This window comes from Alosa alosa, chromosome 12, assembly GCF_017589495.1.
Source record: "Alosa alosa isolate M-15738 ecotype Scorff River chromosome 12, AALO_Geno_1.1, whole genome shotgun sequence".
Lineage (NCBI taxonomy): Eukaryota > Metazoa > Chordata > Actinopteri > Clupeiformes > Clupeidae > Alosa > Alosa alosa.
Window position 1 is genome coordinate 24,183,730 of NC_063200.1, and position 25,128 is coordinate 24,208,857.

At 43.0% G+C, this 25,128-nt stretch overlaps 1 protein-coding gene across 3 annotated transcripts; it reads left to right on the forward strand.

The window, feature by feature from the left end:
* The first annotated feature begins 322 nt into the window (after positions 1 to 322).
* Positions 323 to 24,313, forward strand: chd1 (chromodomain helicase DNA binding protein 1). Of its 3 annotated transcripts, XM_048258609.1 has the most exons (38): positions 1,855 to 2,151; positions 2,384 to 2,483; positions 2,631 to 2,751; positions 3,394 to 3,580; positions 3,705 to 3,845; positions 4,018 to 4,073; positions 4,366 to 4,524; positions 4,835 to 5,103; positions 5,386 to 5,611; positions 5,831 to 5,931; positions 6,044 to 6,222; positions 6,385 to 6,506; positions 6,969 to 7,185; positions 7,788 to 7,877; positions 8,021 to 8,211; positions 9,274 to 9,462; positions 9,743 to 9,905; positions 10,395 to 10,547; positions 10,703 to 10,774; positions 11,125 to 11,274; positions 11,473 to 11,621; positions 12,382 to 12,478; positions 12,805 to 12,900; positions 14,093 to 14,269; positions 15,620 to 15,780; positions 15,893 to 15,934; positions 16,082 to 16,215; positions 17,305 to 17,443; positions 17,665 to 17,815; positions 18,153 to 18,275; positions 18,590 to 18,733; positions 19,055 to 19,333; positions 19,743 to 19,877; positions 20,277 to 20,455; positions 20,819 to 20,918; positions 21,097 to 21,148; positions 21,360 to 21,633; positions 22,041 to 24,313. In XM_048258609.1, exons 3-38 carry the CDS (start codon positions 2,699 to 2,701, stop codon positions 22,387 to 22,389), a joined length of 5,499 nt encoding a protein of 1,832 aa, XP_048114566.1. In that variant the 5' UTR covers positions 1,855 to 2,151; positions 2,384 to 2,483; positions 2,631 to 2,698; the 3' UTR covers positions 22,390 to 24,313. The 3 variants fall into 3 exon arrangements, with proteins under 3 accessions (XP_048114565.1, XP_048114566.1, XP_048114567.1); XM_048258608.1 differs by lacking the exons at positions 1,855 to 2,151; positions 2,384 to 2,483 and adding an exon at positions 323 to 639; XM_048258610.1 differs by lacking the exon at positions 2,384 to 2,483.
* Positions 24,314 to 25,128: the final 815 nt, after the last annotated feature.

Here is a 25,128-nt window from a genome sequence, read left to right on the forward strand (position 1 = left end):
CTGCTCATAAGAATATAATCATGTGTCAGAATTTAAAATCGCCCAAAAGGAGCTGAAAATGAGACTTTCTTTCCATCCTGTGTTCTAATAAATTTCTGCAGGCTAACATTTTTACACTGAATTACTGAGAGTTTCAGTAGTTTTCTCTGTTTTCGGCTTCTGTCTTTTACATGTGACGATTGATATTACAAGCCCTTACAACAAACCCTAATATCGGTTTAATATAAAAAATATTGTGTTTTGTTTTCCAAGATGCATTACATGGGGTAACAAAACGCTGTCCTGACGTCACTACCCGGGGTTTCCACACTCGACATCGTTTGAGTGTATGAGCTCGACGGCGTCATGGCGGAGGCCGGCTGTCGAAGGACCCATAGCTAAAATGCCTGCAATCTTTAACAGTTAGTACTGTTCAGCGATATACTACCAGTTACCACTTGGAAGTTTTAAAGGAAGACAAAGTTCCTCGTTTGAAAGAAGAAACCAAGGGAGCTTGGTTTGATATTGTGAAGGACCGCTGGGTTGCTCTCCCTGGGAGCAAGCTAGCGAGCTAGCAACCGTTAGCTGCTAGCTCAAGAAAATAGAAAAAAGGACCTCGGCGTCGGACGCGGAGACGGAGTGGACCCTCGCTTGAGTGAGGTAACGTTACTATCAAAAGCAAAACAAGGCTGAAGTGTGATGCGTTATACATTGGATTAGCATTGCTGTGTCTCTGTTTAGTGTTTATCATTAGCTCTAAAGATCTTCTCCCGGTTATAATGTAACTATTACAGAGCAGAAGCTTTTTGGTTACATTTTGAGAAGTAACGACGGATGAAAACAACTATTCGCCTGGTGGTAACGTTAGCTAACGTTTACTAGCATTGGTGGCTACGAAGCTCGTAGTGCAGTGCGGGATTCAGCAAACCTGATGTGTTGATATTGGGATCTCGATAAGTTTAGTACATATTAGGTGGACTTCAGTGTTATGATAAATAGTAACATCAGCCAACCTGTCCACAGTTGGTTTGTTAACTTTCACTTTGATATCAAGTTAGCCAGCTATAGCTAAATAGCCACAGTAGTGAATTCTTACTGGCGTTGTCCAATGCTATCGTATGTTAGCCTGCTAACAGTCCTTCATTTCACGCCGTGACCTGGTTTGCTTGATCTCGCTAACTAGCTAAATATTAGCCAATAGCCTGCTAAATCATATGACCGCGTGAAGATGTGCTCTTATGATCAATTAAACTTGACATTACACCGGCATTGCAAGAAATAACCTTTTCCTCTTCCTTATATGAGGCTATTTATTCTATTTTGCAAAACACTGGGAAGAGTGGAGAATAGCTTGTTAGTTGAAGTTGGCTAGCAAGCATGCCTCTCATGAGCTGTGATGTTGGCTACCTAGCATTCCCTAGCTAGCTGGATAGTTAGCTACTTAGCAACTTTTCGCTCAGAAAGTAAAGACACAATTTCAATCATTTGCTGGATGGTTACGTTAGCTTGCGTTACAAGCTAACTTACATTTGAAATATAGCGCGAAATACGCCTCTTTGGGTCTATTGGAAATATTCCTCTTGCTTAACAGTTGACAAAGTTTGGCGATCATATAGTCTTTTTTAAGGTGTGCGCAGCTCGCCTATCGTTATTTTATTGCTAAGTGCGAATGGTTTGCGATTAAAGAACGTCCTCAGAGTCGGTGCTCTGTTGCCTCCTACTCACGTTCTCGTCTTGGGGGCATTGTCCAGGAGAGTCCGCTAGAGCCCTATTGCTTCTCAGGCCTGGTGCAAGAGGCCTTTGCGGTCTAACGCGATGTTGCTTGGTTTTTATTTTACTGAAACACATATGACTGCGGACTGATTGAGTTGCTAGTTGTTTTTAACACAACATCCTGAAAAGAAAGTTACAGTCCGCGTTAACATTTCCTAATATTTTTAGTAATTGTGCGTGGAAATTATGAAATCGCGTGTCACTGTTTATTTGATCAAACGGGTCATGCAGTGAGGGCAATTCATTGGGTTTTAAACCAACATGTTATTTTGAGTATTTTACAGATCTGCACATTTGTTATTGTAAAATGAACTCCAAGGTAGTAATTTAGGTTCAAATCCTATCATTTAATAACGTATTTCTGGAAACTCGGGCAAAGCTGTCGCCGCTGTCATTTAGGTAAAAACGGTATTATTACAGTACACCTTAATGTAACCAGTACAGTTTAACTAGACCTAGCTAGCAGTACTAATTAGCTGATGTGACATTATAATTGATTGCTTTATTGTGCTGACAAAAATGTATAAAACATTAAGTTTTTTCCACTGCTACTTGTAATTGAGAAAATATTTGATTGACTTGATTTGATGATTTTTAGAGGCACTATACTGTATGTGTACCTCTTTTACAGTGACACTGTTATGTGTAATCTTGAAGGGATGTAGGGCTACAGATTTTCAGCGCAGGGTTTAATACACATGTCAACATACTACATGTCAACTACCCCAAAGGTAAACAGTTTACCTGGTCCTTATTGACAAACAAAATGCAAGTGTTCTTTAGATTTTCATCTGTTTTGCTGCACTGAAGGTGTTATGAAAGTCTTTAGGGCACCTGTAGATAAGACACATTGAAGCTCATGGCTATTTTTCTTGCAGGTAAACTACCCAGTAATTGGTGTACTGGGCGAGATCACATTTCTGAGGCCGTCTTTGGAGACTCCAATATGGACGGACGCAGTGAAGACGAAAGTGTGAGCAACAGCAGTGGAGAGTCAAGGTAGTACCTAAATCTTTGTGCAAGCATTTCATTGTGGATGAGGTGGATGACCTGCTCTTTAGCCAAACTCAGTGTGGGCATTGGAGCCCGAAAAAGTAAACACTTGATTCACAATAAAAATATGAGTGTCTTGTGTAATTTGAGACCAAAAGACACAACTTGGAGTGAATATTGATAGTTCAGCATTTTGTAATACACTTGGCATCTTTAAAGTTATATAATTGTTTTCAAGATTTCCTGTAACAAAAATCACTGCTGTCTGAGTGCTATGTTGAAGGATGCTGCAGACTGTGATTGATACAAGCCTCCCAGTCCCCCTGCTGTGCCAGTCATTCCATTAACTTAATACTCGCATCATGGAGGGTTTAGCCGATCACCTCCAGAGATGCATAGTCAGACTGCTGGGGTCATTCTTGCTGATTTCTTTCCACTGTGCCATATTGTTAGAGTGGACCTGCACATTTCTGTGTATGACATTACGTTTTCATCTTGTGTTGACAACTTGTCCTCCAGTGGTTGGTTGATTTGGTTTGCAGTCAAACGTTCCCCTGCCAAATGTGTTGTTGTTGTTGTTGTTGTTGTTGTGCTTGTATTGTTATGATATTGCATTGTCCACTGATTTGCCCTGGCTGTGTGTTGCAGTAACTCTGATGATGAGTCTGGATCCGGATCGGGTTCTGGGTCAGGCTCCAGCTCCAGCAGCAGTAGCTCCAGCAGCAGCCAATCAGGGAGCAGCGACTCAGGAAGTGGCTCCGACTCCGGCAGCCAGTCCGATTCGGACTCAGAGAAGTCCAAGAAAGCTGAACCGGCAAAGATTGATGGGGCAGAGGTAAAACACCACTGTGTTAACTTCTCTTATTGCTGCATGTTGATTTGTGACCGAATTGTAGTTTTTATGACATAGAATCACATTTGAGGTATTTGATAAACTTATTTCTTTTGCTTTGTCACAGTTTTGGAAGTCAAACCCCAGTATCCTGGCAGTGCAAAGGTCAGCCATGCTCAGGAAACAGCAGCTTCAGCAGCAGCAGCAGCAACAACAGCAGCAGCAGCATCAACAGCAACAGCAAAGCTCTTCAAACAGCTCGGATGAGGTAACATTCCCTAGTCTCTTAAGATGCACTTCTTATTTTTAAACACTTGAATGGGTTAGCCGATTCACTTGTCAGAAGTTTTACCTGTGCTGGAGTGCTATCTAAGTGCTAGCCAGACCAAGTTGACACACGCATCTTTCAGAGTGTTTTAAAACTGCTTCTGTTCTTTTAGGACTCTTCCAGCAGTGACGACTCTGATGATGATTCGTCGAGAGAGAAAAGCAAAGGGTGAGTTCACTGCCACTGAGATGCACAACCAGCCACCTTGAAGCTACAAGCGAGTCAACCAGGAGTCACTTCCTGTTGCTGTAAAAAAAGAAGAAGAAAGTCATTGTTGTGGAACTTCTGGTGAATGTTCATTATAGTGTGCTGCCTCTTTGCTTTATCTTCAGATGAGTCAAACAGGGCAGTTGAGACAGATGCTGCGTGATGATGAGGTCTACAGTTCAGTCCAGATAGGCACGAGGATGAGGTTGTTGTATGTTGTAATTGCCTATTTACGTATGTTTTGGGGTTGCAGGTCTGGTTCAGGCTCGGATTCAGATTCTGGGTCAGGGTCTGATTCTGGCAGCAACTCTGGTTCTGATTCCTCTGGCGAGGAGCAGGAAGAAAACAGCGACGCTTCCGCATCAGACTATGAACCTAGTCACAAAGTCAAGAGCCGCAAGCCACCCACCAAGTGAGTTCCTGAGCTCTTAGCTCCTTACGCTGAGTAGCGAATCTATTGTTATTATGATTGAATTGACGACTTGAATCTCCAGCACATGTGCTAATCTCCCTCCTCTGACAGAATAGCTCGTGAAGCGCCGAGCCTGTCCCTCATTATATTTCCACAGGCTGCATGACAAGTGAAATGCCCCTCTGTGATTGACCGCTGATTGAATTTCCTCTCTGTCTGGAGTGCCAGAATAGGCCATTAATGAGAAAGAAGACGGGGGGGGGAGAACACATGCCTATTTTTTTGCACTCAAAATCTTTTGTCTACCCAGGGCCAATGCCAGGAATGGCAAAAAGAGTAAAGCACAGAGGAAGAAGCCGCCGACGGGCTCTTCCTCGGACGAGGATGACTTTGACAAGAAGGCGCTGGCCGGCCCACGCCGGCAGGCCACGGTCAATGTGAGCTACAAGGAGGATGACGAGCTCAAGACCGACTCGGACGACCTGGTGGAGGTGACCGGCGAGGACGTGCCGCAGCCTGAGGAGGACGAGTTTGAGACGCTGGAGCGAGTGATGGACACGAGAGTTGGCAGGAAAGGAGGTGAGCAATTAGAAGGGTGGGGTGAAGGGACTCTTCCTTGTTGGTGTAATTATGGGCTACTGTTTGTTATATATATATCACATATCTCACACACACATATATATATATATATATATATATATATATATATATATATATATATATATATATATATATATAGAAAGCTCTTTTTTTTTTTTTTTTTTTAGAATTTCTGGCACTTGATCAATTTGCACACATAAATGCACACACACTCACTTGTATTTGTGATCTCCTCTTACCATAGCTTTGTTTGTTTTGCAGCCACGGGAGCCACCACTACAGTGTATGCGGTTGAGGCGGACGGAGACCCCAACGGGACCTTCAACCCCCACAAGGAGGCTGGAGACGTCCAGTACCTGATCAAGTGGAAGGGCTGGTCCCACATTCACAACACCTGGGAGACCGAGGACACACTCAAGCTGCAGAACGTCAAGGGCATGAAGAAACTGGACAACTTCAAGAAGAAGAAGTCAGAGGAGAGGAAGTGGTGAGCCCCACGTTTTTATTTCTCTTGATGTAGCGCTGCGTGTGGGTTGGCTTCAGTTAGGTGTAGGTGTACAGTAGCTTTTTGTCAAAGCTTCTGAACTGGCTGTCACCTGCATTTCCTGTTTTCCTGCGCTCCTGGATTGCATGCCTTGTTAAATGCTAAACATGTGGTGATCTGGCGACTTTATTTGCTGTCATGAAATGCATTTTCTCACTTCAGGCTAAAAGCAGCATCACCAGAGGATGTTGAGTACTTTAACTGTCAGCAGGAGCTTATGGATGACTTGCACTCTCAGTACCAGCTTGTGGAGAGAATTATTGGTGAGGCTTACAGAAATATGTTCTGAAATACACAAATTCAATCGTCAGAAGTCACATTTTTTTAAGCCTTACACGTGCAGTGTAATGAGATCTTATGCATTGGGACTAACAGGCCACTCAAATCAGAAGTCGGCGGCAGGTTATCCTGACTACCTGTGTAAGTGGCAGGGGCTTCCTTACTCCGAGTGCAGCTGGGAAGATGGCGCCCTCATCGGCAGAAAATTCCAGAAGTGCATTGATGATTACATGTGCCGCAACCACAGCAAGACCATTCCTTACAGAGACTGCAAGGTATCAGCATCCAAGCAATTTTTACTGTCTTTTTTTTTTTTTTTAGTCTCACTACTGATAATAAACATGCTACTATTGAGCATAATGAAGGGAAGGGAATAAACCTTGTTCATTTCTGACAGAGATGTGCACAAGTGGTGATGCAGTTTATCCTGTTTCTAGGTTTTGAAGCAGAGGCCGAGGTTTATGCCCATGAAGAAGCAGCCCAGCTATATCACAGAGGGCCTAGAGCTGCGAGACTACCAGCTGGACGGCTTAAACTGGATGGCTCATTCCTGGTGCAAGTATGTTGAGATTGAATTGAACTGAATTTGCCGCCACAGTAATTTAAGTCAGTCTGGTGTTGAACCATCTTAACAGAACACGAAACAATATTTTGTCAGTCTGGTGTTGATGCTAATGGAAGTGCTGTGGTTTGCTCACACCAGTCAGCCTCTATGATGAATCAGCATCCTGTACAGTCGGTGTGTCACAAGATTCGCACATCGAATTTGCTGTGAAAATGCAGGGTTGAATATAATTACTATAAAAAGTGAAACACAGTGAAATAATATATAATGCCCATTTTTGGAATTGTGCCCTGGCTGTAATTGCACCATTTTCAGAACAGTTAATGTACTGTAATGTAGTATGTATAACATTACAGTAATGAGTGCAATGTACTGTAATGTAGTATGTATAACATTACAGTAATGAGTGCAATGTACTGTAGTTAGTTCTGTAACATTGCTTATCCCTATCCGCAGAGGGAACAGCTGTATCCTGGCAGACGAGATGGGGCTGGGGAAAACCATCCAGACCATCTCCTTCCTCAACTACATGTTCCATGAGCACCAGCTGTACGGGCCCTTCCTGCTGGTGGTGCCCCTGTCTACCCTCACCTCCTGGCAGCGCGAGATCCAGCTCTGGGCCCCACAGATGAATGTGGTCGTCTACCTGGGCGACATCAACAGCAGGAACATGGTAGGCTGTTGCACACAATAGCACTTTGTTTTTTTGTGGTTGAATTTCTGACCTCTAAATCCTCAGAGGGTCACTAAGGGCAATATTCAGGTTTAGATAAGGAAGAGGTGCAAGATCAACAGCAGTTGGACACAAAACTAGAAAGGAAACGAGACACCAAAAAAGTGAGCGTTGTTGTACCCAGTAGCACCTGTGTCTTTTTTATTTTTTTTATATTATCTAAATGAGACATTTGACTCCTCAGTGGCAACATTCAGGTTGAGGAAGTGAAGAGAGGCTCTGTTTGTTTCCTGCATGAATGTGGCCAGATGATTTGAATTCATTCTCCCTCATTAGCTGGTCCTCCTGTTCAGGAGCTGCGCTAACCTGCAAGTCCAGATTGTTGATGCAGCCTCTGGGCAAACTTCCATGTCCCAAATAAAAAAATGTTCACCTCTAGTGGCACCTTGAAAATCAATCGATAAGGGAAAATATTTGAGCCAGGGAACCAAACATTGCAATTATGCCAGATGTGCTGCTGATCTACTGTGAACATTTGTGCAGTGTTTACTTTGAGGAGCTGGAACAATATTAACACCATGCTTTATTTTTCTTATTTTCAGATCAGAACGCATGAGTGGATGCATGTTCAGAACAAGCGACTGAAGCTCAACATATTGCTCACCACTTATGAGATTCTCTTGAAAGATAAGGTACGTATTAGTCATTACTGCACTCTTCTACTGAGAGTTTCTCACGTGAAGAGATGTATATGAGTGAAAAATGACCTGGCAGTTGGCCACCTCCAAGTGAATTCTCAGACACTTTTGAACGGTTCTTTCTTGTTTTGCATCAGTCATTCCTGGGGAACGTGAGCTGGGCCTTCATCGGCGTGGATGAGGCCCACCGGCTGAAGAACGACGACTCGCTCCTCTACAAGACGATGATCGAATTCCGCTCCAACCACAGGCTCCTTATCACAGGGACGCCACTGCAGAACTCCCTCAAAGAGCTCTGGTCGCTACTGCACTTCATCATGCCAGAAAAGTAGGCCCACCACCTATACACACGTCATTCGATGATGTCTTGTTATTAGGGCTGTCAACGTGAATGCGTTAGTTGCGATGCGATTAAGGACCAAGCATAACACGTTCTTTCCTTTTAATCGCACTAATCACGTGCCGCCGAATATTTTTAATTTTACACCATCACTTGTTCTGTTATTAGTGATTCTCTTTGGCTGCTACTATTTTGATCCTTTGATGTGCCATTTCTTGTCATCAAATTGAATTGAATGGAATTAAAATATCACTGAAGCACTTCAAGTTTAAGTGTAAGTGAAATGTGCTGTAGGCCTAGACTACATTTTGCACATGCACTTGCAAGCAGTGATTTTTGCATGCACTTGCATATTTCTCAATTATGAAAAGTTCCTTTTTTTCCAAATGAACTCAACGATAGGATGTATATATGGAGTATTTTTTGTTCGTTATGCCCTTTATAATGTGTGTACATTTTGTGCATGCACTAATGCTGTAGCATTTATTTCAGTTTATATCAGCTATATTTCTGATTGTGTTGCCTCAGGCCCACTGCACATCTTTTTAAGTTTGATTTGAAATAATCAAATACATCTTAAAGTAAAATACAATACGTTCATAAAGTAACTTTCTTTGCATTCATTTGATTCCCAAGATAGACTGATAATAATTGATTTACATTGTTAATATGGACTTAATTATTTTTTTTTAAATGCAAAGTAATAGAATTTTATCGTGTATATATTAAAAGAATTAATCGTGATTAACTTTTTTGAAATTCAGCTGTTAATCGGTTTTTATATTGGAATTATATGAACGATAGATGGTGTAAGATGTGATGGAATGTGCCATTTTTCTCATTTGGTTAAATTTGAATGTAACTCTTTTAGCACACCCCTCAGTGGATTGCCTACTATATGGTGTTCTTGTCTGAAACGCCACACCACATATAACCTTGCTCCATTGTTCTTGCTGAGATTGGTGGGACTGGTAAGGTTTCGCGTCTTATCACTGGATAACCTTTTAAAGCGTGGTTGTGGCTTTGCTCAATGTCCCCCCGCGGTGTCAGGTTTCACTCGTGGGAGCTGTTCGAGGACGAGCACGGGATGGGCCGCGACTCCGGCTACGCCAGCCTCCACAAGGAGCTGGAGCCCTTCCTGCTGCGCCGCGTCAAGAAGGATGTGGAGAAGTCGCTGCCCGCCAAGGTGGAGCAGATCCTCCGGGTGGAGATGAGCGCCATTCAGAAGCAGTACTACAAGTAAGAACAGCGGACAACGAGAGCTCTGCCCTGTTTTGGCCCTAGTCTGTCCCCATCTGTCATGTGTAGACTGGTAGCTTTGAAAAATTAAGAAAAAAAATAGTTTTTATTAAATTAAAAGGCATCATAGGTCTTGGAATAACTAGTTTGGTTATATCAAAAGACATTATAATTCTTGAATAGCTCTGTAATGGATATATTGCTTTGTTAAAGTTAAGGGAGGCGAGCATCACCACATGGGTTTAGATGAGGGCCTAATTGCTTGCTTTGGCCTCCGTAGGTGGATTTTAACCAGAAACTACAAAGCTCTTAGCAAAGGCACAAAGGGCAGCACGTCAGGCTTTCTCAACATCATGATGGAGCTTAAGAAGTGCTGTAACCACTGCTACCTCATCAAGCCGCCAGAGGACAACGAGTTCTACAACAGACAAGAGGCGCTGCAGGTAACCCAGCAGTTCTTCGTCCTCAAGCTTAGAGCTTAAAGCCTTGGCTCCGGCCGTGGCGCAACTGGCTGGGGCACCTGCACCGTACGCCAGTGACCCGGGTTTGATTCCCCCCATGGTCTCTTCCGGATCCCTTCCTGTCAGACTCTCTATCTCTGTTCCTGTCATTCTAAAAGCCCATATATATATATTGGGCTTTTTATGCCTTTAAAAGCGATATATATATATATATATATATATATATATATATATATATAAAGAGATATATATATAGCATCAAGCTTCCCTTACTGACTGACATGTTCCCTGTGTGTGCCTAAGGCATGGAGAACATACCATTTTCTGATCTGATTCTAATGTGAAAACCTTCATTATCTTTCAACGCATTCGTTTATTCATTCATTTACGTTCACAATTCATTAACTTTACGTAATGTTGTAATGTAAAAAGTGTGGAACTTATTTCCCTCCTCTGTGTTTGTGTGTGCAGCACTTGATCCGTAGCAGTGGGAAGCTGGTGTTGCTGGACAAGCTGCTGGTTCGGCTGAAGGAGCGAGGCCACCGTGTGCTCATCTTCTCTCAGATGGTCCGGATGCTGGACATCCTGGCCGAGTACCTGAAGAGCCGGCAGTTCCTTTTCCAGGTTTGTGTCGCACTGTGCCCAGTTGGTTGTGTGTTTCTTTGGTTGTGTGCTCTCTTAATAATAGAAATGGGTGCCAGCGCCTACCCCCACCATGAGATCCATACCCAGGCCCTTGTAGTGTGTTCCTCATAGGTAATCATGTGTTCTCTCTGCAGCGGTTAGATGGCTCCATCAAAGGCGAGATGAGAAGGCAGGCACTGGATCATTTCAACGCAGAGGGCTCTGAGGTAACCAAATCCGTTTCTTATTTATTGTATGCATATTTGTCTAGTTTTTTTTATGCCTCTGCGTCAGTGATGGCCGTGGCCATCTGTCCATCCCCGATCTCGTGAACGCAATATCTCAAGAACTCCTCAAGTCACATGCTTCAAATCTGGTACAAAAGTTCAATTAGACTTAAAGATGAACTGGTTCATTTTTGGAGGTCAAAGTTCAAGGTCACTGTCACCATGAAAGCCCCATTCTTGTGAACGCAAATGTCTCAAGAATGGTGTTGGTATGAATGTTCACTTGGACTGAAAGATCAACTAGTTGATTCCTTTCGGCTCTGTAATCTATCTATTTCTTCTCATCACAGGATTTCTGTTTCTTGCTGTCCACGCGGGCTGGGGGTCTGGGTATCAACCTGGCATCTGCAGACACAGTGGTCATCTTCGACTCGGACTGGAACCCCCAGAATGACTTGCAGGCTCAGGCCAGAGCTCACAGGATTGGTCAAAAGAGACAGGTACCCTCACCTAGTTCTCATCTCTGCTCAACACAATTTTTTAAGTACATTATTGTATTTCCTCCCTCTTAGAGACCTGTAGTGGACCAGCAATAGTGTGTCAGAGCAAAAGAGTGTTTGCAACTCTTTAGCATTACTTTAGCATAACTATGAATCATCTGTTATCTTCACTCCATCACCTTTCTCGGCTGCGTCTAGGTGAACATCTACCGACTGGTGACCAAAGGGTCAGTAGAGGAAGAGATCATCGAGCGGGCCAAGAAAAAGATGGTGTTGGACCACCTGGTCATCCAAAGAATGGACACCACCGGCAAGACTGTTCTACATACGGGTGCTGCTCCCTCCAGGTAGGACTCAAGGTCTTTGTAGTAGGGCATGTTGTTGTTGTTGTTGTTTCTCCTCCTTTCAATTCCTTTAAAAATTATTTTTCTTGCTTTCACTTGATACATTGAGGTCGTTGGTCACAGCATTGACCTTCCAGCGCCACCACAATCTGAGATTTGCAAAGCAAACAGCAACCATCTGGCACTGTCAGAGAGTCAAAACATTTGATTTGAGATTATCACTGATAAACCACAGGCCTATATTTACTCACAGACAGGAGAATGAGTATCTATCCCTTTGTGGGCTCGCACGGCCGAGACGCAACACTAGACAAGGGGAAGAACAGGGGGCGAGAAACTGTAGGGTGTAAAGGAAAAAGCCAGTTCTTCAAGAACAAGGCCCACATCTGGAGTTAATTAGGTGTTTTATGGGTATGTAAAAATTGTGAACATGCTGCCAGTCCTTTCCTTACTGGCTCTCAAGTATGCCTTGAGGTGGAATGTGCAAGAGTGAATATATATGCACAGCTTTTTTTTTTGGTTTGCCTTGGTTGGCTGGGAAATTGCAAATTTACACTGATTGCATTTCCTTTCTTTCGGTCCTGATCCTTGTGCCTTTTTCACAGTCGCACGGTTAATGGTTTGAAATTGAGTGTCTCGTGCTATCGAGGTCAGAGGTATTTGCCTCTGAACCCTCGCCACCGCACTCCACAAATGAAACATCCCAAGAATGCAATTGGATCTCCTCTGCCGCTCAGTTTAAATTTTTCTCTCTCGCCTGCAGTTCCACCCCGTTCAACAAGGAGGAGCTGTCAGCCATCCTCAAGTTTGGTGCAGAGGAGCTCTTCAAGGAGCCCGAGGGGGAGGAGCAGGAACCACAGGTTAGTCCACCCACAGGACATCAACCTGGCCAGAGTTGTGCACTTTATATGTAATCGTGGTTGAATTCTAAATTGAGGCTATTGAATAATTTACCGCCAAAAGCAGTTCAGATTAGTGAACCTTCTCAGGAGACTCTTGTTTGACCAAGAGGCCTCAATCAAGTTGGTGTGTGAACAGTTGCCACTATGTGATCTCTTTCTGGCTTCAGAATTGCATATTTTTACTGACCCCCTTATAGTCAATATTTGTCCAATACGAATATCCAGTGATGTAGTGTGCTTTAGTCCCCAACATCATTGTGTGTGTGTGTGTGTGTGTGTGGCAGGATATGGACATTGAGGAGATCCTGAAGAGAGCAGAGACCAGGGAGAATGACCCTGGCCAGTCAAGTATAGGAGAAGAGCTCCTGTCTCAGTTCAAGGTATTTTCTCTCTTCTTGTTTCTCTGTTCTGCACATGGGCTCTGACACATGGTTCTGATTACATTTCTAAGACCTTTTTGAAAGCCTGAAAACCTTTTTGTGCCTCCTTACTTGATTTTAGATGCCCTCTTTATTTACTGCTGTATATGTGAAAGGATCAACTTTATTCTCTGACTCTGTAGCATTGCATTGCAATAATATCAGCTCATCACTGTTGCCATGGTTTGGTCTCTAATGTTGTGTAATTGTGTGTAAACCAAATGGTTAGGCGATGTCACCACAGCCCACAAAACAGTAGAATGTCATCTGATTCTTTCACAAAGGCCTTTTCAGCATTTGGCATTTCCTAACTACAAAGCTGGTCATTGCATTTACATGGCGAACACGATCAGTCTGGTTGCCAGATTGTCATCTAAAGACCCTTTTTCCATTTAAGAAAAAAATTACTCCCCAGCAAAACCAGTAAAGGAAATGATGCATGCATCAGAGTCATTGTTGGAGAAATGAAAACTGACATAAATCAAATGGAGGAAAAAGGCTAAAATTTGCTACAGCTACAGTTTGTTGACTGTTCATAAGGCAGTGGTTCTCAAAGTGTGGGGCGGCCCCCACTAGTGGGGAACAGAGACATGGCAGGTGGGGCGCAATGAAGTGGCGGAATTATTTATTTTTTTGAGCCCTTCGTTAACAATGCCTTTCTTTTTTGACAAGGAAGATCATAGATTCAAAACAAAATAGTCACACACAAACATAGGAGTCATAAACAGACCGACATATGGATTAAAACAACATTTTGAACCAGCGGAACGAGCCCGGAAATATAACATGGAGCCAAAATGGTATTTTAAGTTACCATTTTGCCTGGTTGATGGGGTCTGTAAATGGGGTTTGTGAATTCCCCACCTCCAAAGTGGGGAATGACTGAGAACGTTTAAGAACCACTGCCATAGGGGACCATAAACAACTATTTCACATGTTCTCATTATGTTCACATAATTCTCAACAACCTGCAGAACAACTCTGATGTGTCAACAAACCCTTTACTTAGCCCTAACTACAATGGCTTTTTGTACTGCTCATTGTCAGCAGTCCCACAGGTGGCTTGTTGATGGTTTATGACGGGCTGCCCGAATAAAGTGCCACCCACCCACTCACTCTGGACTCACGTGCATGTTCCAACTGTGTCCTGCAGGTAGCAAACTTCTCCATGATGGAGGAGGAGGAGATGGACATGGACCCGGAGCGGGGCCACAGGAACTGGGACGACATCATCCCCGAGGAGCAGCGGCGGCGCCTGGAGGAGGAGGAGCGCCAGAAGGAGCTGGAGGAGATCTACCTGCTGCCGCGCATGAGGAACTGCGCCAAGCAGGTGAGTGCTCTTCTAGAACATTCCATGTGGTTACTGCTGCTGCATTCACAGAATTTTCCAAAGCTCACCTGGAATGTTATGTGACACAAGCAAGGTACTTGATCTGTCATTTATGTCAGGGAGGTACTTCACTGGTGTTGTAGTGTTTGATGTTAAAATGTACAATGTGCATCTGTGTTTTAACATAACAATAGAACATACCATATTCACATAGCCATGCAACGTATCTGCACACTATAGTCATTTTGGCTTAGGTTGAATAGCAAGTAGAAACATTGCATCTGTGAGTTGACAAGACTTGTTTTTTGCCAGTTCTGGGAATATAATGAAATGACAACACAGATACTGTGAATAGCTTTTAATGCTGCGTCAAATACTTGCATTCCATACAGGTTGGAGTGCCTCTGCCAATTACTTGCTGATCAGTCTTGTGTACGCGAAACTTTCTGAACTGCCAAGCCTTTTATGTGGAGAAAGTTGAAATCGGATGAAATTGAGGCCTTGTAATGGTTCCATTACATTACATTACATTACATTTGGCTGACGCTTTTTAACCAAAGCGACTAACAACATGGTAAACAGTAAGTTTTAGAACAATTCTCACAATTTTAGGACAGTTTAAAAAAAACATTAGAGTACAGTAAGAATAAGCGCCGGTGAGTGCTGTTTTTAGCAGTTACTTGTCAGTTTAAAACGGCTGGTGAGTGCTAGGATCAGTAAGACTTGTTGTAAGTGTTGCTATGAGAGTAGATGTTCTCTAAAGAGCTGGGTCTTCAGGAGTTTTTTGAAAGTGGAAAAGGATGTCCCTGCCCTTGTAGGAACTGGCAGTGTGTTCCACCAACGAGGAACAACAGATGAGAAAAGTTCCCTTGGGAATAGTGCTATGTAGTTCTTCTTGCATTATGATGAGGTCATCCTGTCCTATGATTGATTTGGTTCTGTAGGCATAAACTGCAGGGACTGAAAAGAGAAGGCCTAGCTTCTGTGAATATGCACTGAATGAGGCAATAATACCTGCCTCATAGATATTTGGTATGTTGATATATTCTGAATAATATTTGCTCCTTAATCTTGAGGTATTACCCAGCTGAAGTGTCTTGTCAGACCTGTTTTCGTCGCCCTTTTAGACCCCCATGCTTGTTTAATGTCTCCAAATAGTGCCTTGGCTGCCCTGGAGCCATTTTTCTAAAAACAGTTGACCTTTAGCAAGGCACGCTCTCAGCACATTGTGATCCTTGTATTCCACCACACATAACATCTCCACTTTGAGCTTTTGAGTGACGTGCCAGTGTTGCAGTCGGTGGTTGTTTATTTGTTTGTTGTTATTTACATTTACATTTGGCTTTTCAGATAAGCTTTAACGGGAACGAAGGCAGACGCAGCCGGAATCGGAGGTACTCGGGCTCAGACAGCGACTCCGTGTCCGACCGCAAGAGGCCCAAGAAACGCGGCAGGCCTCGGACCATCCCACGAGAGAACATTAAAGGCTTCACAGACGCTGAAATTCGAAGGTAAAAATTATGATACTGTGGAGGCTATACTATGATACCAGCATAGCCTCCAGTTGCATAAGTCCAGTTTGAGAGGCCTCACAATGTTTTTAAATATGCTTTCCTCCTGCAGATTCATCAAGAGCTACAAAAAATTTGGCGGCCCTCTGGAAAGGTAACTGCTCTCCTCTGTCTTTATTTTTACCTAGTTCCTTTCATCTAAATCCAGTCAACTTTGACTACCTTTAACTTTTAAATCTTTTTAAAAGCACTATAAAAATCAAGTCATTGCAAAATCACTCACCCTTCTGATGGATACCAGGTTAGATGCAATTGCGCGAGACGCAGAGCTGGTGGACAAGTCGGAGCACGACCTGAGACGACTGGCGGAGACGGTGCACAACGGCTGCGTGAGGACGCTGAGGGAGAACCCCTGTGGTCCAGAGAAGACCTCCGGTAGCGGATCACTCGCACATTACACAACAGTACACACCTCACACATCTCTCACATCTACCAACAGTCTTTAAAGGAGAATTCCGGTGTGATATTGACCTAAAGTGTATTGAAACATGAGACCGAGTGTGAACGTATGTCATATAGCCCATCTCTGCTTGTCCCCTGCACTCCAAAATCTGGCGCTAGTTAGCCGATGCTACCAACAGCTTTTTCAATAGTGGTGCTTCGGCTAGCCATGCAAATAAATGCACACTCGGTTCACACTCGGTATCATGTTTCAATACACTTTAGGTCAATATCACACCGGAATTCTCCTTTAACAGCTACCAGCGCTTTAACAGCTACCATCTTAATGAAGATGTAAAACAGGTGTGGTGAAGAGGCTGTGATCATCTGTCCTGCTTCAATATTAGCTTGCTGTTTCAGTTAATATGATATTAGGTTGGATCATTGATTTATTTAGTATGGACTAGCCAAGGGTATGTTTCATGTATACCTTCGTTTGGCATCTCACATCAAATAAGAATAGCTCTGCTCAGGATGACTTCTTACCGTGGTTATTTAAACATTTGCAAGGCTAGCTCACTTTGCCTATTTGGCTGCTAGAGCCTGTTTTCAAGCACCTTGCTATGGTTACAGATTTGAATGTGAAGGATACTTGAGTGTCAGGGTTAAATGGATACACAATCTCAAATATGTTAAAGTAGGAACGTGCTCAACACTTCTGCTTGAGTTAACAGAATTTGCAGCACAGCCTCATTCTCTCAGACTGTCTGTGTGGTAGATCTCAACAATGATTGTGATTTATTTTTTTTTTTTTTTTTTTTTTTTACTTCACTTTTCTGCTTGTGCAATTGCTTTTACTCATACAATGCAAGGTCTGTCCTAACAGAGTTTAACTCGACAAACTAGCCAAACTGGGTATTATTAGAAAGATGCACAAGCAGTTGTCAATAGCTGTACTCCTTTTTTGTTCTTGCTTTATGCTATAGTGTACTTTTAAAACTGAGAAGTCACTCTCCTTTAGAATTTACACAAACCAACTTCTCCTTTCCAACGAGTGTTGTCGCTTGTGTGTTTGGCCGCAGGAGGCAGACGGGGTAAAGTGAAGGGGCCCACATTCCGAATCTCCGGGGTCCAGGTGAACGCCAAGCTGGTCATCTCCCACGAAGAGGAGCTGGCTCCCCTCCACAAGGCCATCCCCGCAGACCCCGAAGAGAGGAAAAGGTGCGGACGCCCCTTAGCTCCTCTTCTTCAGTTACTTTTGACAGATGGTTAAATTCTGCAGTGGATCCAATCCAATTTAGTATAGATAGAGGCAGTATTGTGGGGTTGGAAAACAGTGCGCATGTAAGCTCATGATGTAGGCTTATGTAGAGCATAAGTGTCTGGTATTTGAAAATATCAGTATTTGCATGTTACAAGCCTTTTCTGTTATTTTGCTTCAGGTATAAATTACCTTGCCATTCAAAGGCAGCTCACTTTGACATTGAATGGGGCAAAGAAGATGATGCCAGTTTGCTCATAGGCATCTATGAGTATGGCTATGGGAGCTGGGAGATGATCAAAATGGACCCAGACCTCAACCTGACTCATAAGGTAAACCATGGACCACAACATCGCTAGCCCCAGGCATGAAGCACTGTTAGCACTTGAATGTTGTGTCTACACAAAGCTGTTCTCTGTTTGCCTAATGGTGCTTGGCAAGCTCATCACTTAAGGCATCCCATAGCTATCATTCCCACACAACCAAAGCAATTTTTGTGCTGGTCAAATAAACTCCACCCCATTCATACTAACCGCTAGGCCTTGTAACGACCACAGACACTGACAAGGCAGAGATTCCACAGCAGAGAGATTGTATGTACCCTCCCTGTGTGTAAAAATAAACTGGAATGGAGCTAGACTTGACGCTTGTGTTTTTGCCCCCGAGCAGTTGTTGCCTGACGACCCCGACAAGAAGCCCCAGGCCAAACAGCTCCAGACGAGAGCGGACTACCTCATCAAATTACTGAGCAAAGACCTGGCCAAGAAGGAGGCGCAGCGACAAGCGGGCACGGTAAGCCTCAGGTAGACCGCACCTGCACACACCTGGGCCCACTGTGGTCTGTCGACCTGGGAAGGGTGCGCTTGTGCTGAGTCTGCAGTAGAATAGGAACATGTGGTGAAAACAATGGTGCCTCTGCAAACGGGTGCTTCCTGGATTTACACCTGTAACTCGCTCAGTCTGAGCATTTCAGACGGTTTGTTTGTTTATGTACATCATCTTCAGTTGGTTTGAGCTGTGTCTGACCAAGAAAGCCTTGATATCTGGTGTGTCAGATTGTCGAAAGACATGATCTCGCTGTAAACGGCCTGCTTGTGTGTTTAAAGGCCAACTCTCGGAAGAGGAAACCCAGGGGCAAGAAGAACAAAAATGTGAAGCCAGCAAAGGTGGACGAGGCGGTAAACAGCATGTCCTCAGCGCCTCCTTCAGATAAGAGCTCAGAGGAGGAGGAGGACAAGGAGGAAGAAAGGGTACGTTGGGATCAAAACTTGAGATGGACTCGAGCCGCACATTCAATCCATAGAAAAGATGCACCACATGAGCACTCTGTTCTGATATAGCGTTTAACTATCACTACATTTCTTTTACTAGTGGGAGTGGAAATGTAATTTGCATTTTAGTAGGTTCCCCATAAGGTATTAATGAGAAGAGTCTTCTAGCTCATTGGAGTTGTGCACGACTTTTTCTCAGCGCAGTCCGGCGTCAGAAAGTAGTTTGGTGTCCTCTTAGTTTTTGATGGCCTGACTGTAGGTGAACTTGAATCCTCTGACCTCATTTCTCCTCACCTACAGGAAGTGGCCCCAGTGAAACCTCCCACCAGAAGGGGGCGGGCGGAACCTGTGGTCGTCAAGCAAGAGGAAGAGGAAGAGGAGGACTCTGAGCCTGAGCCCCTCACCCCCAAAGAGCCTGAGGAGAAGGAGAAAGAGAAGGACAGGGAGGTGAAGAAGGAGATCAAGAAGGAGAAGAAAGAGGATGGTCGCGACGGCAAAGAGAAGAGGGAACCCAAGGAGAAGAAGGAGGCCAAGCCCCCAGAGCCTGTGACTCGGGTAGAGGAGCCACCGGTGGAGAAGGTAGGCAACCTCCAGGGGAACCGCACTGGTGTTCTCACAGTTTTCTGTAGTTTCATTCTGGACATGCTTAGAATGCATGAATATTCTCAAAAGGCAATGCATTTATTTAAGTCCGCTAGCTAAGCAGCCATCTGATTTTTTTTTATTTATTTATTATCTTTCATTATTTAGTTTTTTGTTTTGGATCTGTTTGCCTCTTGACCACAGAATTGACAGTCGAAGTGATACACTGCAGAAGGAAATTCACTGTTTCACTGATATCTCTACAGCATACTCACTGACATGATTGACAGATGATTTAGTCTGGAAGGTGCAAGAAGCCCGTGGCTGATGTGCATGTCTGACATACGGTTGAGCAAGTTTTCGGTGTGGGCAAAGTCAAGTGTCTGACACTGTGACTGATTGGCAGATGGTGGAGATAAAAGCCGAGGTTCGGGAGAAGGGAGGGAAGAAGGCCGACACGCCAGTCCACATCGCTTCAGGGGGAGAGAATGTTCCCATCTCAGAGGAGTCAGAGGAGCTGGACCAGAAGACCTTCAGTGTGGTGAGTTATTGTTATTGTTTTATTTTTTTGCAGGCACTGCAAAAAGTCAAATGACATGATATCAAATCAAAAGAGGGAATGTTCAGGCTCCCAAGGAGGGGAAAAAAAACCTTAAGACAAGTGAGAATGCTCTGACGTAACAAAAACGAGTATCTTGGCAGAAACCAAACAAGGATATAGTGTCTTGACTGACTGGTTTACTTCCTTTTGTTTGTTGGATATTCCTGAGATGATTTGATCTGTCAGCCAATTATGTTTTGCTACTCAATGTGAACAGCTAGTAAGGGGAAATGCCTTTTACCTTAAAGTAACTTGTCTTATCTCTGGTGAGCTATGAAGATATTGTCGTTCCCGGTTAGTCTATCCTGACTGACGTAAGTGTGTCTGAATTTGCCACAGTGTAAGGAGCGCATGCGGCCGGTGAAGGCAGCCTTGAAGCAGTTAGACCGGCCGGAGAAGGGCTTGTCGGAGCGCGAGCAACTGGAACACACCCGCCAGTGCCTCATCAAGATCGGAGACCACATCACCGAGTGTCTGAAGGAGTACACCAACCCAGACCAGATCAAGCAGTGGAGGAAGTATGTTGCTGACTCGCATATGAAAATCCTGTCATCCTGTCAGGCATTCATTTTACCATAGTGATTTAGCTGTGTTGTGAAGTATATAATTATTAAATTGTATCTATTTGTAACTAATTTTTAAAAAATAATAAAAAAAAAAAAAAAAAAAAAAATAAGATATATATATATATATATATATATATATATATATATATAATATATATATTATATATATTAATTTATTTCCCTGATTTAAATAAATAAATCTGTGCTGAACTTGATGGCAGTAGGAACATGATGTACATTATTATGTTGAACCCATATTCTCAGGTAATGTCCCTATGGAATATCCTTGGCTAAATGTGGATCTTTTCATTACAGAAACCTCTGGATATTTGTGTCAAAGTTCACTGAATTTGATGCAAGAAAATTGCATAAATTATATAAGCATGCCATAAAGAAAAGACAGGAGAATGCTCAGGTCAGTTTCCATTTTCTTATATATTTATTGGCCGTCAAAACTAAAGTGTGTATTAATACTGTTTTGCAATGTTGGCCATAAAGCCATAAAAAATCAATTAGTCCAAGATATACTACAATTATACTCTATTTGTGTGCAGTCATTACACTGTTAACAACTGTGTCTATTTTTGTTGTAGGCAGCGGACCAGAACACTAGCACTGTAAATACTCAAAGCTTTAAACACTCGGGTATGTTGTCTTGTGTGTGTTTCTATGGTCAAGCCAAGCTCTTTCACTATGAAACGTTTACAAATTTTCACTCACTCTTTTGTATGGTCAATCATTAGTTGTAATTCTAAGTGATAAAATCTATTCAATTAATTCATGTAATTAAATCCCTAATGCTATGTTCTGTTCACATTTGACTAAAAATAAAAACTCATTGCATTGTCTCTATCAGACATTGAAAGGTTAAAGGACAACTCGCACCAGGACGACAGCAGCAGGGACAGCTACAGTTCAGACCGTCACCACTCGTCGTCAACGCGCTACCACAGCGGCAGCGAGCAGAGCAAGGAGCCGCGGCACGGCAGCGAGTCGTACAGGAAGGGCAGCGACACCCGCAAGAGGCCCTACTCCTCCTTCAGCAACGGCAAAGACCTCCGGGACAGGGACCGGGACCGAGAGAGAGACAGAGATCGAGACCAGTACCGATCAGAGCGTCAAGACAGCAGGTACACTACTGAATTGTCTATGTGGCTTTATGGCACTATTAGACCTCTTGTTTAAATCTGAAGGGGCATGTGCCCCTGCTTCATGCTAATAGTCTGCTAGACCTTAAAAAGGAAGTGAAAGTGAAATATTACACCATGTATTTCACTGACTCGGTGTGTTTCGTGGTTATAAGTGGGTTTCCTTTTTTCCAATCCTTTAACACTTCTCTTATTATAACGCAATGTATAGTACATGGTCTGCCACAACTTCTTTAATAGTCGGTTTCACTCAAGCTGAGTCATTTGCATATTGCATATATGTTTACTGCCCAGTGTGGTCTGCTCTGACAGGAGTGCAAGTATCAGCCATTATAAATTAGCACAGAGTAGCTGCTGGCATCTGAACCATTCGCATTCATCTCTCTCAGATACTACAGCGACAGCAAGCACAGGAAGTTAGACGACCACCGCTCGAGCCGAGATCATCGGGCAGAGAGCAGCTCCAAGGACCGGCACTCCGACCACCGACATTCAGACCACCGGTCCGACCGCCACTCAGGCTCGGACTACAGCAGCCATCACAAGTCGTCCCGCGACTACCGCTACCACTCGGACTGGCAGTCAGACCACAGGGCATCAGGCAGCGGGCCCCGGTCGCCCCGCGACCAGCGCTCCCCGTATGAGTCACGCTCGCCCATGGGCCACCGTTCGCCGTTCGAGTACTCGTCCGACCACAAAAGCACGCCCGAGCAGATCTGGAGCAGCCGCAAGACATAACGAATGCCACCTGTGAGAGGGTTTAAAAAAAAACCTAAATGAACGATTGATCGAACGAACAAACTCTGCAGACTCACTCAGCCATAGACACAACTGAAACACAGGAAATGCCTTATGGGACTGTCCAAACGCTGTATCATGCACACACTGCGTCTTTATGGGGGTCAGTGTGGACGCCTTCTCTCTATCTCTCTCTCTCCATCTCTTTCTATCTCTATCTCTTTGTATCTGACGGGTGTCTCGGTATTAAGTCCGAGGAGTGACGGGGTTTTGGATGCGTGGGGGGGGGCACAGACATATTTTTGTATTTAAAAGCAATGCTGCACTGTTTCGCAAAGGCTGCGGCATAATTTTTCCCTTTTTTAATTATTATTTTTATAAATGAACTTTTTCTTTTTTTTTCTCCTTTTTTAAAAAAGACAGAAAATGACCTGAGTGCTACCCAAGTCCCATCAACCAACACTGGATCCTGGCATTGGCTCATCACTAAGTCAATGTGGTTCGTGGCTTATTTAAGAAGTGTTCAGACACAGTTGAAAAAGTAGCGCAAAGTATCGTCCTGTTATCATGCTAAGTGTGGATTTGAATGGTCTTTTTTCGAAAGCAGTCTGAAGGACTTGGGTTCACCTTCCAAAGTACCTCGTTTACAGTGTTTCCTGTGACCACCTTGCCGATGATTCTTCTTTTTTTTTTTTTTTTTTTTTTCTTATTGCATCATGCTTGAAATATTTAATTTCTGTTTCAAATGTAAAATAACCTGGATTTTTTAGTGCACATCTGAGAAATGTCCCTTTTCACACAAATTGTACTACTGTAAATTATTGTATAAAAGTAAAATCAAATGGGCTTTTTTCTCTCAGGCTTTTTTCAGTTTGTTGTTGTTTTGACTCTACTTTTTCCCCATCAACTCAGGCTTTTTGTCAACTGTAAGAATTAATGATCAAGTTCTTGTTATGACAGTTAATGATAAATATTCTATTTAGAATGTAACTCGGGAACTGGCGGGGGTGGGGGGGTCCATTCCATTTGTGTATGCCTCTGGGGGTTCTTTCTTTTTTTTTTTAAAGTCTAGTCTTTGGATAATTCTGAGTTGTGAATATATGTCAGTAAGCAGATGGCAAACCTCACGTTTTAAAGCATCATGTGATAAAGTGTAAGGGGTCTATCGTAGATAGAGGCACTTATATGATCTCAAATAAACTAGAACATTTTTATGGACTTTCCTTTTTCCTTCCTTTTTTGTTTTCCTTCCTTTTTATACATAATTGTAGGCAATAATGTCAAATCTATGCAGCCCAAGTGTATTTCTGGCAAACGGCCCAAGCAAGTCAAATGCTGTTACAGTACACACTGATGTATATAGATTTTCTCTATATTTCAAATTGAATTTACACTGAAAAATGCATGGATTTTTAAAAGATATTGTTTTATATAATTGTTTATAAAGTCATTAAACTCGAATCACTGTTCTCACTTGTAATCTGGAGTTGTGTACGAAAATTCCACTTTAGAATGTTTCCCTATGGTATTCTTGCCAGGTATAGATAAAAGAAATACTTACACTTTAAAGAAGCCTGTGTCTAATCCTTTCTGGCAAAACTCAGGGAACATTTTATGAACACATGGCCAATCATTTAGGTGACAGCTGGCATACCATGATTCTGTTCATCACCACTGACCTGTGTGGATGACTGGACAGTTTTTTTGCCTCTTTAGAACATGTCGCTGCCTGCAAGAAAGTGTTCATTTCTCCTGTGAAAAATCTTGTGGTTTTGATATGATCATTTCACTTCTGTGATGGCAAAATTGACATTTTGAATCTTTTTTGTTTTCAGCAAATGTTTCCCGATGCTTGGCAAAATGGGATGTCATGACTGTTGTAACTTATTCATTCTCACAATGAAAGTGGAAGTGTAGTCACGTTGCTGTGTTTGTGTGTGTCAGTTTTTACCAGGCAGATTTTTGAAGACACTGCGTAACTGGAGATTGCTGTTAAAAGCAGTACAAGTTAAAGAGGATCAAAAAACTACAATACTTCATTGCACATGTGCACTACCTGTTTCCAGTTCCACTTAAAACCCTTTTTAATTCACTGTAGAATATAGGGAGCTTCTGCTCCAGTTATTTGAATGGGCAACGTTCACCAGGTGTATTGTCTCCCAAAGACACACCCCTTCATTTGTTTGACAAATCATGGTACAATCACTTCTTCTGGGGACATGCACAAAAGTACACTTGCAAAAGAGACAACAGACTTCTTACTAATGAAATTCTCTCAAAGTTTATACCTTCACCTCACTGGTTCAGTTCAGTGCTACCTTAGTTCTGTCACACTGACACAAAAAAGAACCAACTCCAGGGGTATAAAACTACATTTACATGAGGATTTTTTTCTCATCAGAGTACACTGCACAGCTGATGTTGAACACATGGTCCAGTCCGCCACATCTAACAAAGCAAAAGACAAACGAAAGCAAACTCTGGAATGTGATCAGTAAGACTTGGTCACTTGGGAAATCACTGTTAGAGTACAAAAACCCTGTGACTTATATTAAGTGTGTATATAAAGTGATAAATAAATGTTGATCCAAACTCATGAATAAACAACACAAGATTCAAACAGAGAACAAGGCTGCATTTTAGGACTCCAACACTGTGGTAATTTCTAACTTTAACAAACTGCAGTTGTTTTGTCTTAAATAGACAGCCATAATGTTCATATGAAAATGACTTAAGTGA

What these genes read in the sequence shown, in the direction of transcription:
- chd1 (XM_048258608.1), top strand. Translation starts at nt 2,699, where the DNA reads ATGGACGGACGCAGTGAAGACGAAAGTGTGAGCAACAGCAGTGGAGAG. An exon ending in CAAAGATTGATGGGGCAGAG is followed by an intron (nt 3,581 to 3,704) that starts GTAAAACACCAC and finishes GCTTTGTCACAG; the next exon opens with TTTTGGAAGTCAAACCCCAG. An exon ending in TGGTCCAGAGAAGACCTCCG is followed by an intron (nt 16,216 to 17,304) that starts GTAGCGGATCAC and finishes GTTTGGCCGCAG; the next exon opens with GAGGCAGACGGGGTAAAGTG.